The sequence below is a fragment of the Dama dama genome, chromosome 19 (genome assembly GCF_033118175.1).
Source record: "Dama dama isolate Ldn47 chromosome 19, ASM3311817v1, whole genome shotgun sequence".
In the NCBI taxonomy this organism is placed as follows: Eukaryota; Metazoa; Chordata; class Mammalia; order Artiodactyla; family Cervidae; genus Dama; species Dama dama.
This window is the reverse complement of record NC_083699.1, coordinates 45,822,954-45,840,994: the sequence shown is the minus strand read 5'-3', so window position 1 is coordinate 45,840,994 and position 18,041 is coordinate 45,822,954. Positions and strand designations below refer to the sequence as shown.

The 18,041-nt window shown below is 36.0% G+C and overlaps 1 protein-coding gene across 4 annotated transcripts in view; it reads left to right on the top strand.

The window, feature by feature from the left end:
• The window catches only part of ATP13A3 (ATPase 13A3), a 77,315-nt gene that overhangs the window by 6,832 nt on the left and 52,442 nt on the right, over positions 1-18,041 (top strand). For all 4 annotated transcript variants that reach the window (XM_061166846.1, XM_061166848.1, XM_061166847.1 and 1 more), the window contains exons 2-5: positions 14,281-14,379; positions 14,829-15,002; positions 15,875-16,051; positions 16,347-16,417. In XM_061166846.1, the coding sequence (XP_061022829.1) occupies positions 14,329-14,379; positions 14,829-15,002; positions 15,875-16,051; positions 16,347-16,417 (473 nt within the window). In that variant the 5' untranslated portion in view covers positions 14,281-14,328. The remainder of the gene's footprint in view (positions 1-14,280; positions 14,380-14,828; positions 15,003-15,874; positions 16,052-16,346; positions 16,418-18,041) is intronic.

Sequence of the window (18,041 nt, the reverse complement as noted above, 5' to 3'; positions counted from 1 at the left end):
ACATGGTATTCTTTGGGAATGTGGGCCCCTCCTCATGGCTTTGGGTCTCTTTCAGTTGAGAAAAGTTCAGAAGCTTCATTACATACAAGTTAATCCATAACTTTATCAAACAAGGTCTTTCATCATAATTTGATTCCGTGCCATCTTTTAAAGCTCCGTTTCCAGCCGTTCATCAGAGGCCGTCCTGAGCTCCAGCTAGTTCAGGCAACGTGTATTCCCTGACATTTTCTCAGATTTTGTACCTTAGCACTTCTGCATGTGGTAATTCCTCTACTTGGATTCCATCCCTCTCTGGTTTCCGGTCTTTGTACTGCTTGTTTGCCCGTTGAACTTCACCCGTCAGGTCGTCAGATCTTGGATCGAGGGAGAGCTGGCCCTTTTCTGCAGACTCCTCTGTCCCCGCACACCTCTCCTCCCTCCCCGGGCCCCGCCTGCTCTCAGCGCTCCCGTGGTGCATACTTCACTGCAGTCTGCAACCGCTTTGTGTGACATGTTTGTTTGCTTACTTACTTGTCTAACCTAGATTTGGCTTCTTGAGGTTAGAAATGTAATCTTTGTAATCTCCAGAATGTAGCACGTACTTGGCATGTGTGGACATAACATTCCAACAAATGCTTTTTTATGAAATAGGAAGTAGTGATCAACCATAATGATTCTTGCTGGAATGCTAATATAGTATTATTAGATTTATTTTGAAATAGTAGAGTACTTTGGCAAAATCTTGGTTTCCTCAATTTGCCTTTCCCTAAATCAAACAATTGGTCTGGGGTTAGGTTTGAAGATACTAATACTTGGTTAGGATAAAGGCCCTGTTTTAAGTTCATTGATGAACATGTTGGGAGACTCCCTGTCCATAGTAATGAAAAATTGACCATCAGTGGTCTCTAGAACAGAAACAAAGCTTTTCAGTCCAAGAAGAATGGGTGATCCATGGGCTTGCCACAGCACCAGCTCCATCTGCAGCTGCCGGCAGCACCCCTACTGCTCCTGGGCAGGGGTGGATGAAATGACAATGGGGAAGCCCTGCAGGGAAACTCAGTCAGAAGTACTCTTAACTCTGACATGAGCCAGCCTCTCTGCGTACTAGGCCGCACTGCCCACTCCATACTTAAAAAAGAAAAATTTCATTACTTAGAGAGTCATCAAAGCTTCCTAGAGGAGGTTGTTGACCATGGTCTGGAAGGACTAGCAGGAGCTCTTCAGCCAGACTAAGGTAGGTAGGGGAGGGCATTCTTTGCAGAAGGAACAACATATATAAAGGAATGGAGTGAGGAATCAGTAGGGCTCTTAGAGGAACTGCAAGCTGTGTTCTGTGTAGATGGGATTAAGGTTTGTAGGAGGTGAATAATAACCATTGTTGACTGGAGGATGATGTTGACAGCTGGGCAGGGCCAGGTTCCGGAGGATTTTGTCTTCCAGTTAGTTGTGACTTTGTCTGGAGCCCTGTCAGGCCTCTCTTCTGCCCCAGTTTCCTATGGAGGGCAAACACATGGTAGTATTGTGTGTTGTAAACTTTCCAAAGTCTTGCTAGTGAAAAGGCTGCTTCACTTTAATTCAGCACTTTTCTTCAATTTATATGAGCAGGCAATGCCTTAAAAATTTTGGAGGGACTTTTATCAATTGGGAAATGCTGCTGCAGACAGTAGGAAGCTCTGGAAATTTTAAACAAAGAGAAATGATCCTATCTTGTTCTTCTATTGATTTGAATGAGGGAGACTGGAGAGGGCTCTGGACCCGAGCTGAGGCATGCAGGTGCAGATAGGGGAGGTGAGTATGAGAAAAGCAGAGATGATAAGACAGAGCCCAGGTGGATATAGAAGGTGTGGGATAGGTAGGAGTCTAGGATGACTTTCAAATTCGTGGCATGGTTTTTGAGGCAGGGGCTATCTGTTAAAGAAGTAGAGGGAGCTGGTAGTAGTGGCAGCAAGTGGGAGAGCAGGTTTTTGGAAGATGAAACTAGCCTTTTGGGTGTTAGCAAAATGTGGTCAGTATATGTTTGAATCTGTGGGTCTGGGAGAGAGCAGTGCTGACAATACTGATTGGTGGTGGCCATGGTCGATGGGACAGTGGTATCACCCTTTACCCCTGACAGAAGCATAGAGAATATTAATGGCTAAGAAGTGGGCAGAAGAAGTGGAGGCTTGGGGAATATTAATAATTAAGAAGTGGGCAGAGGAAGTAGAGGCTTGGTCACCTGGCTACTTGCCTCAAGACCCAGGCTAGTGTGATAGGAAGTAGAATTCAGCTGCATTATGGAAGGTAAAAAGGTCATTTGTGCTCTGTCTTGGGAACTTAGTCACTGTTTTCCGTATGAAAGTATGTATTTCAAGTATGTGTTGCTTTCAGATGAATTTTTGGAAAATGGATGGTGCTATCTACATGACATCCCTTAATTTGTTGGTAAGGCTTTTCGATAATAAAGTCATTCTATGCTTGGCTTTCTAGGGAAAGTGCAAAATGCTAATCTTAGTTAAGTGAAGATTATTTTCCTTCAGTCTTTAAAAGACAATATTGATTGAAAGCTGGTAAATAAAGTAGATAATGCCAGTTAAAATATTTTGGACACTAAAAATCCTTCTACAAATGTTAGTCAGTATTATTATAGTTGACGTAGTACCCAAACACATTGATTTTTTTTCTTTAATCCTGAATAGTGGATTACAGAATGACCATAGGAAATGAGGAAGTTTAGATTTCTGTGATAGTTGTACCTTGAGTAAGGCTGTTATCCTCTCCAGCAGAAATTTAAAGTTCCATATCATTGAAGTGTTTGTTGAATGCAAATGTAAGGTCCTTCCCATGCTGAGTCAACATGGGTAAGTTTCAAATTGGAGAAAAAAGAGTAAGGTGGGTTTTCCCACATTCACTTGATTGAAAAAAGCTGATGCAAGTGCCTATCAACTGTAATTGTGAATCTGCAGGATTGGGTTTTTTGTACAGAATGGTTTCCTGGTGATTTTGTGTTCTTTGGGGTTGAGTCTTTATAATGTTTGAAAGAATGAAATGTGAGCCATGCTGAACTACTGAGTTAATGAAGAAAAATTATTTGGAGTTTGTTGTTATAAGAAAAATGAACAAATCTGTAGTCCATTTGTGACTCCTTAACATACTGAAGATTTAGAAGTATAATTCTCTGGAAAGTTCTCCTGTTCTCCCCTCTCTTTTTCTTTCCCCTCTACTCTTCCCTGTCCGCCCCCCCCCCCCCCCCACACACACACTGTTTCTAATCCTGGTCCTTCCTTTCCTCTGCTGCTGTATTTTGATACTTTTCTGTGCAAATGATCACTTTATGTTTTAATATTCAACTACAGTGTAGTCTTTTGGAATACTTTTAATCATCAACTTAAACTGAGCATTGTAGTGCCAGTAAAACACTTTACTCAGCTGAAATGACAATGCTATAAACACTGTCCTAGGAGCATGCACTGATGGTTGCATCACTGGGGTTACTGTCAACTGCAACAGTGACGTTTATTTAAGCTATATCCCAGTTGTACCTATGCTAAAATGTGAAATATGAGTCTTAGAATTAATGTGTCTAGATTTCAAAGACCACCTTTTAAATTGCTGATTGAAATGTCAAACAAGCTATTATGGATTTGGATTAATAGCATTACAGTTTAGAAGAAACAGTAATTTGCATTAAAATGGAAGAAACATTCATGATATATTGCTTAACGAAAACCTTTACCGCACCTCTATAAAGTAACTTTTTAAAATTGAAGTATAGTTGATGTACAATATAATGTAAGTTACATGTGTAAAATAATGGTGATTCACATTTTTAAAGATTAGGCTTCATTTATAGTTATTATAAAATATTGTATTCCCTATTTTGTACAATATATCCTTGTAACTCACTCTATATATAATAGTTTGTACCATTTAATCCCTTTACCCTAAAAGTCTAATTTTTAGTTTGGGGAATTAGGTTCAAACAATTTGATTTATTTACATAGTTATTAGAACTCTTGATTTGTCAGTTCCTATTGTATTAAATGCCCATGCTATACAGTTTCTTCTGAGTTTAAAATACTATCATTTGTTTCAAGTAGATTTTTTGTAAGTACCCATTCTCACTCCCAAAGGAAAAAAAAATCCAAAACTTTTATATTCTGTTTCAGAAGTCTAACAATGCAGAAAGGAATTTGAAGAAAGGGTTAGTGATAACATACATGTATAGGTACGTGTGTGATTTTTAATTGGGATTGTTGGATCAGAGTATGTAGGAGGTTTAAGTTTTCGTCTATAGTCAGTTGATTTTCCAAAAAGCAAGTATAGATTCACTCTTAGCAATGTATAAAGGTGCTTTTTTTTTGTTGCCAGTTTAATAGATAAGTAATGTTTTATCACATCATTTCATACTTTACCTTATCTTGTTCTCCAGTAGGATCATGTGCTCTTTAACTGTTACTGTTTTCCCTCCTCCCTGGTTCTACAACATTGTACCCTAAATTCTAGTTTTAGAGGAGTGTGAATTGGGGAATAATCTGTATGAAGGGAATAATACATCTGCCTTCCCCTCCCCATTATCTTGTGTTTTATGTTTATTGTGGTGTCTTATTTTCCATTGAGATACATGAAACAGTATTATGAGCAGCTCCTACTTTGTCATATTAATATTTGCATTGGTACTAAAAAAATTTTGTATAAAATTTCTTACCTTTAATCATACTTAATTGCCTTGTCAAAGTTGTGAAAACTGTCAGCCTTTCTTGCCTGTGTTGGAGCACCACCTAATGGTGAAAGAGCGCAACAGCGGACTGTATACACAGGCAGTACTTCAGGGGGTCAGAAACTTCCATGGTCGGAATGAATCGTGACTTATTACAACTGTCTCATTTTAGTGGAGGAATTGAAACCAAGTTGGGTGAAGGAACTTGCGAAATAGTTCATGGGGAATTAGTCGACATTTAAGAACAACTTAAAGCTGACTCTTGAGTTCTGTACTCTTCTTTCTGTTTTTGTTATTTTTTTTTGTATTTTGGGATAATGGTGTATATCTCTTACTGTTCCTAATATAGTAACGAACATGGCATATATGCTCACTTAGGATTTATAGATTAATTAGTTTGATAAAATAATTTAGAATTTGCTGTTGCTTATGCTGTATCTCTGGTTAGTACTTTTCCTCAGTGGAGCCAAAATAGAGGAGGAAATAGAAAAATAAAATAATAAAAAAATAAAAAGAACCAACTGTAGCTTTCTTGAAATAAATTTGTTAAGGGAACCTTCAAAATGGCTACTTTATCGTGTCTGGGGTAAAATAACAGTGTGAGAGAGTGCTATTCAGGCAGAGAGAGTGGAATGCTTTAATGAGACCATTTGGAGGTTCCCACAGGTTCAGGCCCACAGGTGGCCATGTGTGGTAGAATTAGAATTCTGTACATATGCTCAGTCTTTCTTCTTTCTTTCCTTATCTATTTAAAAACATTATTGCACATAGATGTTAGGAGCATTCAAAGAGTACTGGAGTCTCCTCCCTTCCCATCCTGACACCCTGTTGCCCCAATAGCTATGTCACCAGTTTACAGGTCTGTTCAGCCTTTTGTTTTAGGGGTGGGTGCCAGTCTTCTTTTGAGGCCTTTTTGGTTCTGCCAGTTTTGAATATTCACTGTTTAGGACTGGTCTTAACCACAGTGAGCCTTTCTACTAGTAAGATTTTGATATCAATCTAGCAATTATAGTACTTTCAAAACTTTCCTTGAGTAGGGAGTTTTAGAAGGTTGAATATATGAGGAAGATTTAAGGGGAAGTATAAAAGTTTTAAGATCAGAGTAACTTGAATAAATGAAAAAAAACTCATTTTAAGTAGACAAACTTAATTATTTAACTATGTGAACTTAGTTATGTATGTAAATGATTAATTTTACTTATTTCCTTTGTAAATTAAAATAATAAAAATGAAGCATAGATGCCATTTGTCAGTTCAAAGGTGCCTTCTCCCAGTTTTCACTGATTAAATGCTATACAGTTGATTGTAATACTCAAAGCCATTATGTTATGTAATGATAGTCTTACCACGTGGAATTTCTCTGAATAAATGGGTTTGTTTCTTTCTTTAAATAGTATATATAATGAAAATGATTAAAATGTATGCATATATGCTATAGTGCAGGTTAAGTTAGAACTCTTAATGTTCTTAAATTGACCCTAAGACAGAAAATTGCATTACCTTTCGTAATTATAACTTATTTTGTTAAGCTATCACATTGTTTTGTAACTTACAAAAAAATAAGTTATACAAAGACTGCACTTTGCAAATGTAAATACAGTTTTGGTTTGGTGTATATTGGATACAATGGTCTTCCTTAAGCCTAAACACAGAAACAAAAGCATGTATTATAAGAGAAAGTTCAAGATGGGAAGTGATAAAATGGGTATTGAGTAGAGCTTTGTTAAAATTTAGCTGGTATCCTTGTAAAATTTCCATGTATTCACTAAATTATATTATGTCATTCTTATTGTTAGGAGCTGACTTGAGTGTTAAGTTTTACCCTTGTCACAATTTTGTTACTGCAGTTGGGAGATTGAGATTTTTTAATTCTTTTTACACAAATATTTGTATAGATATTAAAATTAAGGTTGTACAGTGAGTAAAGATTTCATGTTTGTTAGGGCACATTTTATTTCAGTTGACTCCTGCACATTTTATTTCAGTAGAACTGCTTTTGAATTGCAGAAGGTCATCTTAATTGCTGAGGATGCTACACATTTGACAATGAAATAGTACTCAGAATGCTGGCTGTGCTGTTTATTCTTTAGGATTTTTATGACACCTTTTGCTTTGTGATCTTGAAAGATGTATTTATCAAATCTTTATTTAACATGAGTAGATTTGTTTAATTCTAAGGAAAAAAATCTAGAACTACAGAATAAAGTAGGATGATTCATTTTGTTTTTCAACAATACAAGGTAGCCCCAAAGTTGAGTGCAGTTTTAACTTTTAAGACTTCAAAAGTGCATGTTTACAGACTTATGAAGTGTATCATTTGAGAACTTTTTAACTCTTGATTTTGTGGTCATTAAATAGTATGTTTTTATTTCTTTTAACTCCAGTCTCCCTGAAGTTGGCAAATACCAACTGAAGTAAACAATTAAAAATATTTATTCAGAATATACTTTGCTTGAGGTTTTACTTGAGTGGCAGATCATTAATGAAATCACCTTGTAAAATTATCTACTTTGGAATTTTAGGCATGTACACATCCTCAAAGAAAACCTGCCACATACACTGTTATAATATTGTTACATACATATCTTATAGGCACATACATATCCTCAAAGAAAACCCTCTACACATAGTCTTATAATATTGTTATAGCTCATGTGAAACTCAGGTTTGAAGCAAAGATACCTGAAGTTTGGGGATTTCTGTTCTTGTTGAGGCCAACTCATTCTGTTTTAGGAAATGAGATCGGACTCTTATTCTAGATTTAATACTGTATATAATGTAGAAAAAAGTTAACTTTCACAAAAATTAGATTTAGTGAGATTTATTCCTGATAGCTTCCTTTTGTCCTGTGCTGCTGTTTTTACTCAACACAAAAAAAATCAGGTTCATTGTAAATGCAAGGAAGGGTTTGGTTAAGCACAATAGCCTATAAGCTGCTTGCTGTTTAGATAACATCAAGGCTTGTCATGCACTGTGGAATTGGGACTTCAGTACACTAGCTAGATGCGATTTATTCAAATATTAGGAGCTTTTCAGTAGCAGTCAGATGGCAGAAAGGTGTATCTTTTGAAAATCCACTTAAAATTGGTGCATTAAAAAATTCTGAATTTTAGTGTCTTAGTCATTTTGAAAACAGTTCAAAAAGAACTCAAACAAGTACGAGGCAGAAAATTCTTGTTTGAATGAATTTTTATGCTTAGTTTTATTTTGTTTTTTGTTAAGAGTTGGCTTTTGAAAGTTCTGCTAATATCGCAGTTGGAAGGAATGATGATATAGTGCTATTGGTAAGAAAAATTTATTTGTTTTTTTATGGTCTAGAAATTGACTTGATTAAAAAACACATGCACTCAAACCACCAGAAGTTATACTTCTGTAAGTCAGTGGATTTTAGAAGTTTGATATTAAAGCTTTAAATATTTAATTGGAAAATTAGTAGACTAGGTTTACCATGTATTTTCACCTTTATATGTAATTTATTTTGAAATGTTTATATAGATTTTTATCTTCATAGATATGTCATAGAAAATGTTAAGGGATTTCTATTTATGTACATATTTTTAAAATTTAACTATACATTTTCAGCATGTTTATGTTCATTTGTAAGCTGTTGCAGTTGTCTCACGGGGTTTTACTAAAAGTTTATGTGAAAAGTGAAATCTTGGTAATTTCCTTTGAAGTATAATATGTCTAGGGAGGATAGTAATTGGTGACTTTTAGAGAAACTTTTTATTTGAATTACTTAAATTATTTTTACTGTTTCAACTTTGATAAAACTTGGTAACACATAAGAACTTTGCCTTAAAAAGTAAGTTAAATTTCAGAGAAATAACACTTGTAAGATGAGTAATGAGGTAATATGGTTAAGAATTATGTTTAAAAAAGTGTGAATTCAGATTGTTCTAGGCAGTGCATCATGTAATAGCTCATTTAAGTATTTTTGCTGTGGTCATATGAAATGAAAATGTAGTTATCTTGGACTAATGTGTACTCTCTCAAGAGATATTTTAAATAGTTATGAGTATAGGAAATTAATGAAAAGATTGATTTTTAATGGTAATTTTTTTTCTAAAATTATAAAAGCATGTTATTTATCTGCAAATATATTCTATGCTGAAAAATTAGAACTTAGGCAAGTGAGCATCTATGTTTGTACGCAATGGATAAAAGATGAGAGTGAAGAAGGATTAGATTCAAAACCCAGGAGTAAGAGTTTATGGATAATACCTGATACATAATACGTTGAGTCAGTAGATTTGGGATTCAGAGGTAGAGTCCTCAAGATCTTATCCCTTGGTGCCGGGAATGACTGTTCTCTGAAAATTTTCTTCTGTTTTCTCCTCAGATGCGTGGCTTTTTAAAAAAAATTATTCAAGCATGATTGATTTACAATATTGTGTTAATTTCTGCTGTATAGCAAAGTGATTCAGTTATTCACACACACACACACACACACACACATTCTTTTCCACATTCTTTTCCGTTATGGTTTATCACAAGATACTGAATATAGTTCCCTGTGTTATACAGTAGGTCTTTGTTGTTTATCCATTGTATATATAATAGCTTGTATCTTCTAATCCCAAACTCCCAATCCATCTTTTATACATATTAAAAAGTAGAAAGAATAGTATCATCTTTGAAGAGTAGAAAAATTAGTATAATGAACTCTAATGGACCATCACTCAGCTTTTAAGTCAGTTTTAGCAGTTATCAACTCATGGCTATTCCCTGGTCCATAATGATTTAAAAAAAAAAATTTTTTTTTTTTTGGAAGTAAGTTCAGACCTGCTGAAAAGTTGGTATGTTTGTATCAAGTTGCTTGTTGGTTCCTTGATTCTCCTTCTGATATCTGCATAATCTACCGCAATGTCTTCTGCCGTAGTCCTAATATTGATAATTTGTACCCTCACCCCCACCCCCCGACTTCCTCGTGCAACTAGAAATGATAATTTTATTGATGTCAAAAAACCAGGTCTTTTTCTTTAATTTCATTTATTTCTCTAAATTTTAGTCTCTCTCTTAATTGCTTATACTGGGTATTACTTGCCATTCATTTTCTGCTTTCTTAAGAACCTTATAAGAGTGTGCTTTCATTTCTCAATGTTCTTTGTGTTGTTGTTTTGTATAATTACCCACGTAGTTACAGTTTCTGGTATTCTTCAGACCTTTGTAGATATCTGTATTACCATCAGTTATCTTTTTTACCCCCTGTGTCTGAGGACTTCCTTTAACTTTTTATAGTGTAGGTTTGCTTTTTTTTTTTCTTTTCTTTTTAACCAGCTTTTATATCTGTAAAAAACTTAGTTCACCTTTGCTTTTGGAAGATATTTTTTTGCTGGGTATAGAATTCTCATCATAGTTTCTTTTTCTTAATACTTCAAAGATCTTCCTCTGTTTTTACCTGCATTGTTTTTAGCAAGAAATTTAATGTCATTTTAAATTTATTTTCATCACAATTTTGAGCAGTTTGATGGTGATATGCCTTGATGTAATTTCTTAATGTTTTTGCTTAGTGTTGGTTGAACTTCTTGGATCTGTGGGTTTATAGTTTTTCATATAATCTGGAAATTTTGGGGCCATTATAGAGTTACATATTTTTTGTTCCTTTCTACCTTACATGTATATCAGAGTATTTGAGGTCATTTCACAGCTTACTGATGCTGTTATGTTAGCTTTTTCCCCTCTCTTTAGTCTGTTTTTTCCTCTGAATTTTTAATTTTGGACATTTCTGTTACTTTGTCTTCAACTTCTTTGATTTTTTCCTGTAATATCCAATTTACTGTTAATTCCATCTAGTATATTTTTCATCTCAGACATTATACCTTTTGTGTTCAGTTTGGTTATTTTTTTGTATCTTTCATGTGTCTGCTTCACATGATCAGTCTTTCCTCTTGTTTTTTGAGCATGTAGACTACAGTTACAGCAGTTATTTTAATGGCCTTGTCTACCAATTCTGTTAATCTCTGTCAGTTCTAGGTCCTCTTTTGTCCATTGATTTTTTTCATTATGGGATGTCTCTGTTTGGTTCTTTGTAAGACTTAAGTTTTAATTGGATAGCAGACATGGTAACTAGATAGTTTACATTCCTGTAAATCTCCTTGGGCTGTATTCTGTGAAGCATTTACTTGGAAACAATTTTATTCTTTCAAGTCCTAGAAGTTTTGTTTGGCAGGACCAGAGTAGCTTTTGGTTTGGGGCTAGTTTGAACCTACTACTGCTGAAGCAAAGTGAAAGTCACTCAGTCATGTCTGACTCTTTGTGACCCCATGGAATTCTTCAGTCCAAAACACTGAAATGGGTAGCCTTTCCATTCTCCAGGGGATCTTCCCAGCCAAGGTCTCCTGCATTGCAGCCGGGTTCTTTACAGCTGAGCCCACAAAGGAAGCCCAAGAATACTGGAGTGAGTAGCCTATCCTTCTCCAGCAGATCTTCCCGATCCAGGAATTGAACCTGCATCTCCTGCATTGCAGGTGGATTCTTTACCAACTGAGCTACCAGGGAAGCCCACTGAAGCAAAACCCTCTGGGTCCTCCTGATTCCATGCAACTAATGAGGTTTCCCAGTGTGGTTGATGGGAACAGGTACTCTCCCCCATGTGAACCTGCTGCATTCTTCCCCTAAAACCTTTTGAATGGCTTTCCCTGGTCTTGGTAGTTTTCTCACACAGAAATGCCAATCAGTATTCAGTTGAAGACTTGAGAAGAGTCCCTGCTTTGGAAATTTTTAGTGTTCATTCTCTGTACACACCTCTTCTCTGGTAATCTGCCTTGCAAACCCAGTCACTTTGGCACTTCCTTAGACTCCCAGCTTCATCTCTTCAACTCAGGAAGATTGTTGGGCTCCCCCTGGGTTCCCTGTCCTACTTTTTTATTTATATTTTGGCATCCTGTAATTACTCAGTTTGTAAATTGGGACAATTATAGAGCTCACCTAGGTACTTCCCATTTTTATATCAGTTTCTTCTGTTGAGTGAGACAGTTGTCAACAGTTGAAAGAAACAGTGACACAGTTGAAACAGTGACAGTGTTTTTTTCTTGGCTCCAGAATCACTGCAGACAGTGACTGCAGCCATGAAATAAAAGACGTTTGCTCCTTCGAAGAAAAGCTATGACAAACCTAGACAGCATATTAAAAAGCAGAGACATTATTTTGCTGACAGAGGTCCATCTAGTCAAAGCTATGGTTTTCCCTGTAGTCATGTATGGATGTGAGAGTTGGACCATAAAGAAAGCTGAACTCTGAGGAATTGATGCTTTTGAACTGTGGTGTTGGAGAAGACTCTCGAGAGCCCCTTGGAGTGCAAGGAGATCCAACCATCCTAAAGAAAATCAACCTTGAATATTCATTGGAAGGACTGATGGCTGAAACTGAAGCTCCAGTACTTTGGCCACCTGATGAAAAGAGCTGACTCATTGGGAAAGACCCTGATGTTGGGAAAGATTGAAGGCGGGCGGAGAAGGGGACGACAGAGGGTGAGATGGTTGGATGGCATCACCGACTCAATGGACGTGAGTTTGAGCAAGGTCCAGGAGATAGTGAGGAATAGGGAAGCCTGGTGTACTGCAGTTCATGGGGTCGCAAAGAGTTGGACATGACTGAATGACTGGACAGCAATTTTGGTTGATGTCCAGTTCCTTGAAAACTGTATAGTTTTAGATATTTTATTAATTTTGTTATTTTATTGGGTTGGCAAAAAGTTCGTTTGGGTTTTCCATAACATCTTACGGAAAAACCCAAATGAACTTTCTGGCTAACCCAGTAGTTAGGATGGCTAGTCTGGTCTCTGTTTGTACATCTTGGTTGGAAGCAGAACTCGCTTCCATTTAAGCATTTGAAGAAGTTCTTCTCAAGAAGCATATTTTAGGTGGTGGTGAGAAATGGGGGTCAGAATTATACGTTTTGGTTGTTAAAAATGAGTGGGAAATCCTGAGCGATGACCCTGAGATTCAGGCCAGAATTTAAGGAAGGACCACAGATTAAAGGTTAAGAACCCCAGATTGGATTCTTTAGTGGGGACAGTGTCAGAGCAGAGTTCCTTTGCCTTACCCTTTGAAGATAGGCATATGCACATTTGAAACCTTGCAGGATTGGACTAAACCTTACAGGCTCAGGCAACAGCAGCTGACCTTTTCTATACGGAAAGAGGTTGGATTTGCTCATTCTGCATGTAATCTATGGCATCAGGTGTATAGCCCTTGAGAACAACTGCTACCTCAGGTCATATTGATTTGATGGAACAGGCTTATATTGGTGGGATGACTCTAGTACTGTACTTTTTTACAGCTGCATCACACCCTAGTGTGAGAAGAAATTGTCACTAAATTACCTAAAAGGTTTTTTATGATAATGAAACTTATTTTCCTCTGAAAAACAGGATAACTCTGAGGCTTCTTTTCCATGATGGCACCAAGTCCAATGTATATTGTGTGTGTGTGTGTGTGTGTTTGTAGTCAAACTCTTGCATTTTATTTCTGTGGAAAACCCTGACTCTACTTACCATCAGCCCTGTCTTCAGGGCTACCACAAGGTAGAGAAACTTTGAGTGCCCATTCAGGGACACATCAGTGTTTTTTATAGGTCATTTTCTTGATGACATAAATCAGGAGATTTCAGTAGTCAGATGTGGGGGATTAAGTTGAAATTCTGCAGTTGTTTTACTTACCTATTAATTCATATCAGGTAAACATTATATAGCTAAATTCTTTATCAGGTCACTCAGGAAGTATTTTTTGAGTACCGGCCACGTGTCAGGATTGTGCTATCCACCAGGTAGATGACTGGAGGCATGGCATCTGAAATGAGGGAGGTAACATTCGCACCGTGTTCCGCAGAGGTCAACCACGTCTAAAGCAGTGGCTCTCAAACACTCATCCATCTCAGGGCTCAGACCTTTTTACATTCTTGAAAATTATTGTGAACTCTAAGAAGATTTTGTTTATGTGGGTTATATCTATTATTGCCACATAGATCTTTAAGAATATTAACTTACTAAAGCAGTAATAGATAAGTACATTTTCCCAAATATATATTTTCCAGAAACCCAAAAAAGAAAAAAAAAAGAAAGCAAGAAAATCTGCACTGTTTTCCATTTTGCAGCTCTCTTTAATGTTTGAATTTAATCTTTTTTAATACAGGAGAAATTTTTTTGTCAGTGAGTTCAATAAAGTTTCTGCTAGAAATGAGCATCATGGGTAGTCAGAAACAATAAGATTACTCAGTGGACTTGGAATCATGGTGGTCTACAGTAGGGGTCCACCTGCATTAAAGATTCACCCTTGGCCAGGGATTGCCATACATGTGGTAGGTGCTCAGTGGATGAGTCTGGAGATTGAAAAAGGAAGATTCTGTAATTTCTCTTAGAATTTAAATGACTTTGCAGCAGGGCTAGTGCTAGTATAAATTAATTAGTGAAATATATCAAGTTTTATAATAGTAAGTAATTCAGTTTCAAGAATTGGCACACCATTGAAAATATCATGAGAATCAGTTAACACTTTAGTGATTACTTAAATATCAGTTAAACTTTTATCCAAACAAGAAGTCTGATAGTATGCAGTTACTATACAGTATGCATCTACTAAGATGTTTGTTACTCTTTCCCTCAGTTATCTTCAATTGTTCTGAAGCACACTACCTTTCCAACCACTGTAGATATGGACAAAGAAGAAAGAAAGACTATCAACCAGGGTCAGGAAGATGAAATGGTAACCAGCTTTTACAATTTACTTGTGAAGTGTGAGTTTATTTTTCTAGGGAAGTAGAAAAGTACATTTAAAAAAACACTAAAATGAAACACAATAAAACAACAGCTAAGTCCATGTGGTTTTTTTCCCTTCTGCCTGTGTTTTTGAATTGGGCTTATGTAATACCTCTGGTATTATTCTCCTACGGCTCTAGTGTGCTTCCTATTTCACTTGTGAACTGTTAAAACTCAGAGGAAAGAGATGTTTTTTCATTTGATATAACTTAAGTTATGTTAGCTAATGCTTATATATAGTCCAAAATTTCTAATTTTTCCTTTATAAGAAAGTTTAAAATCAGCTTAATAAAACTCAGCTCTTTCTTCGTGGTGTGTGTAGGGGAAAGATAGGGTTGTTACGTTGGAACTCTCATAACATTTGATATGTGGTTATTAATCACTGTGTCCATGCAGGAGATTTATGGCTACAATTTGTGTCGCTGGAAGCTTGCCATCGTTTCTCTTGGAGTGGTGTGTACCGGCGGCTTTCTTCTCCTGCTCCTCTATTGGATGCCCGAGTGGCGGGTGAAGGTGACCTGTGTGAGAGCTGCAATCAAAGACTGTGAAGTGGTGCTGCTGAGGACTACTGTAAGTCCACATGATTACTTGTAGTGGATTATTTGTGGGGTAAAATGATATATTTATGTGTGTTTTGTTCAAAATAAAATATGATGAGAACATCATTGCTAGGATACAATGAGAAATACTAATCCTGGTATTTCTAAAGTATCTGTGTTCCAAGTGACTAATATCCCAGTGATTTGAGTTTAAAGGAATCTTGAAAGGGAAAAAAAAAAGCAAAAGTGTTAGTCACTCAGTCATGTCTGACCCCTTGTGAACCCATGAGCTGTAGCCCACTAGGCTCTCCTCTGTCCATGGAAGTCTTCAGGCAAGAATACTGGGTGGGTAGCCATTCCCTTCTCCAGGAGATCTTCCCAACCCAGGAATGGAACCTTGCTCTCCTGCATTGCAGGCAGATTCTTTATTGTCTGAGCCACTCAAATCTACCCTCTTTTATAGCTCTTGATGCGCTGAGAGATTAGATAAATGGCTGGTCTGTCAAGGTTACCTGAAAGGACTGTATCCCAGATCTCGTCTATGCAATGTTGCTGCCCCCCAGGTTTTGTTTTGTAAACCTAATTGGAAGTATTTTATAAGAGGCTTTAATACCTAGTCTCAGTATGTAGATGGATTAAATCAAGAAATTACTTAATAATCTTTTATGAGATCCTCTATCAGTAAAGAATGACATATATAAAATGGTAAGTGATCAAGAACACTTTATGTTTGAATTTATGCATCTTCATGAAATGGTTTAACATTTAGTGAGTAGAAAGTGACACTTTCTCGTTTAGAGGTTAGTATTAATAAATAGCATATCATGTAAAGAATGGAAACTGTATATATGGTTATATAATATGCATAATTGACTCTTTACCCTTATTCCTTTCTCTTTGAAGGATGAATTCAGAACATGGTTTTGTGCAAAAATTCGCTTCCTTTCTCTAGAAACTCCCCCATTTTCAAGTTCAAAATCTCTGGTTAATAAAAATGGCCATGCAGTTCACTTAACTGAAAATCTGGCTGAAGAGAATAGGCTTGAGATGAATAAATACTCACAGCCTCAGTCACAACAGGTATTGTTATCTTAGTCTCAGTGTTTCTTTAAAAACTGGAATTGTTACATTTTATGCTACTGTAGATAGCCTATAATTTTGTACTTGTACTTATTTTTAAGATAAAACTATATGCATATAAAATACCTGTTTATCACTACATGTAAAGTTTAAATATTTACTAGAAGAAATGGATTATGTCACATGTGATTGCTTTAATTTTAATAGTTGTTATATGCTAAATTTGTGTTAGTAAACTTAATTATTAGCAAGTGATGATAATGCTTTTGATGTAACCTTTTTGTATGTTCTACAGATTCGCTACTTCACTCACCATAGTGTGAAATATTTCTGGAATGATAGCCTTCACAATTTTGATTTCTTAAAGTAAGTATTCTTCTTTTGTTTGGATTGTATGAGTGTATTGATTATGTTTTAGATAGAAAATAATTCATTTTAGTGTTATATAAGATGGAAGATTTCCCTTCACTTAATTTTAATAACTCTCTGGTGGTATTTGAATACTCAGCAATACTCAGTAACCAGTTTAGAATAAACCCCATCTGCAGGTTGTACCCTGGCAAAATTGACACAGAAGTTAGAAGCACCATGCTCCCAAAATCTAGTCTAAATCCTTTTCTTTTTGAGGATTCATCTCAGAGTAAATTTTGAGTATACCTCTTAGCCTGCCTGAGTATCTGAATTAGCACCTCTCAATTTACTGATGGTTTCATCCATTTGTATTCAATACTTGAGGGATGGAGTGATAGACAAACATTAAATTTAACTTTCATATGTAGATAAAGATGAGACATGGTCAAATGTGTTAAGCCTTGGGTAGAACAAATTGGAATACTTCCTTAAAATTTGATTTTTATGGAAACTTCAAGTTACATCAGCACTGAATTTACTAGGATTTTATTTATTTATTTATTTTTGCCTGCGCCACATAACTTGTGGGGTCTCACTTCCCTTACCAAGGATTGAACCTGGGCCACAGCAGTGAAAGCCCAAAACCCTAGCCACTAGGCCACCAGGGAACTCCATTAGGATTCTATTTTTATTGCTGTTAAAGTGATTATCATAAATACCTATTAAGTATCCTTGCTTGAGAGTGGCAAAGGAATTCTTTTTTTTTTTTTTAGGGATTCTTAATATTAGCAGTAAGAAGAGAATCACCTTATGAACATTTAAAATATTCATGCTTGGACTTTTTTCCTCAGATGTTTCCTAAAGAATCATGTAATTCCTAAACAATATTACTGTATTCCTAAAGAATTGGAATATTATGGAATGGAGCAGGGCAGTTCTACCTGCCTAGTTCCGAAGACCATTCCTAGTTAAGAACCATTGCTTTTTTTTAGAGAATACTGCCAGTGAACTGTCATTTTGTTCTTAAAAAAATTTTGACTTGGAGTTGATCCCTGCTACCCTGGGGGAAAATCGCAAACATGTTTGCTGTGGAGGCTTTGCCAACCACAGCAACTTGTAGGATTTAAACTTATTCCAATGATTGCAGTTAATTATGGAGCTTAGTTTTTTCTTTCAGAAAAAGTAGAAAAAGATTTGGAGTTAATTCTCTATAGAGTTTTTGTGAATAGTATCTTGGTTTAAATAAGCATAATTAAGACATTTGAGAGGAAAGTAGGTATGTTAGTCGAATCTCAGTTTTAATCATTACAGATTTTAGACATTGTCTGTGACTTAGACGAATTCCGCACTTCTCCTTAGATGAGAGAAGGATTCAGATTGATGCTTTTGTAGAAAGAAAAACAAGTGAGTAGGACTTACTAGTGTGAAGCTTCAAAATTTAAGAAAGGAAATTCGATAAAAAGTAAAGTTTGAAACACTCGAGTTAGTCATACTTTACCTTTAATTTTTTTGGTTATTAAATGTTACAGCTTTGGCACAGACTTAAAGGATAATAATATTGTTGTATAATCTTAACCTGTGATAGATACATTGGGTAGCTTAGAAGTTGCCACATTTGAGATTTAGGCCTTTTATTACT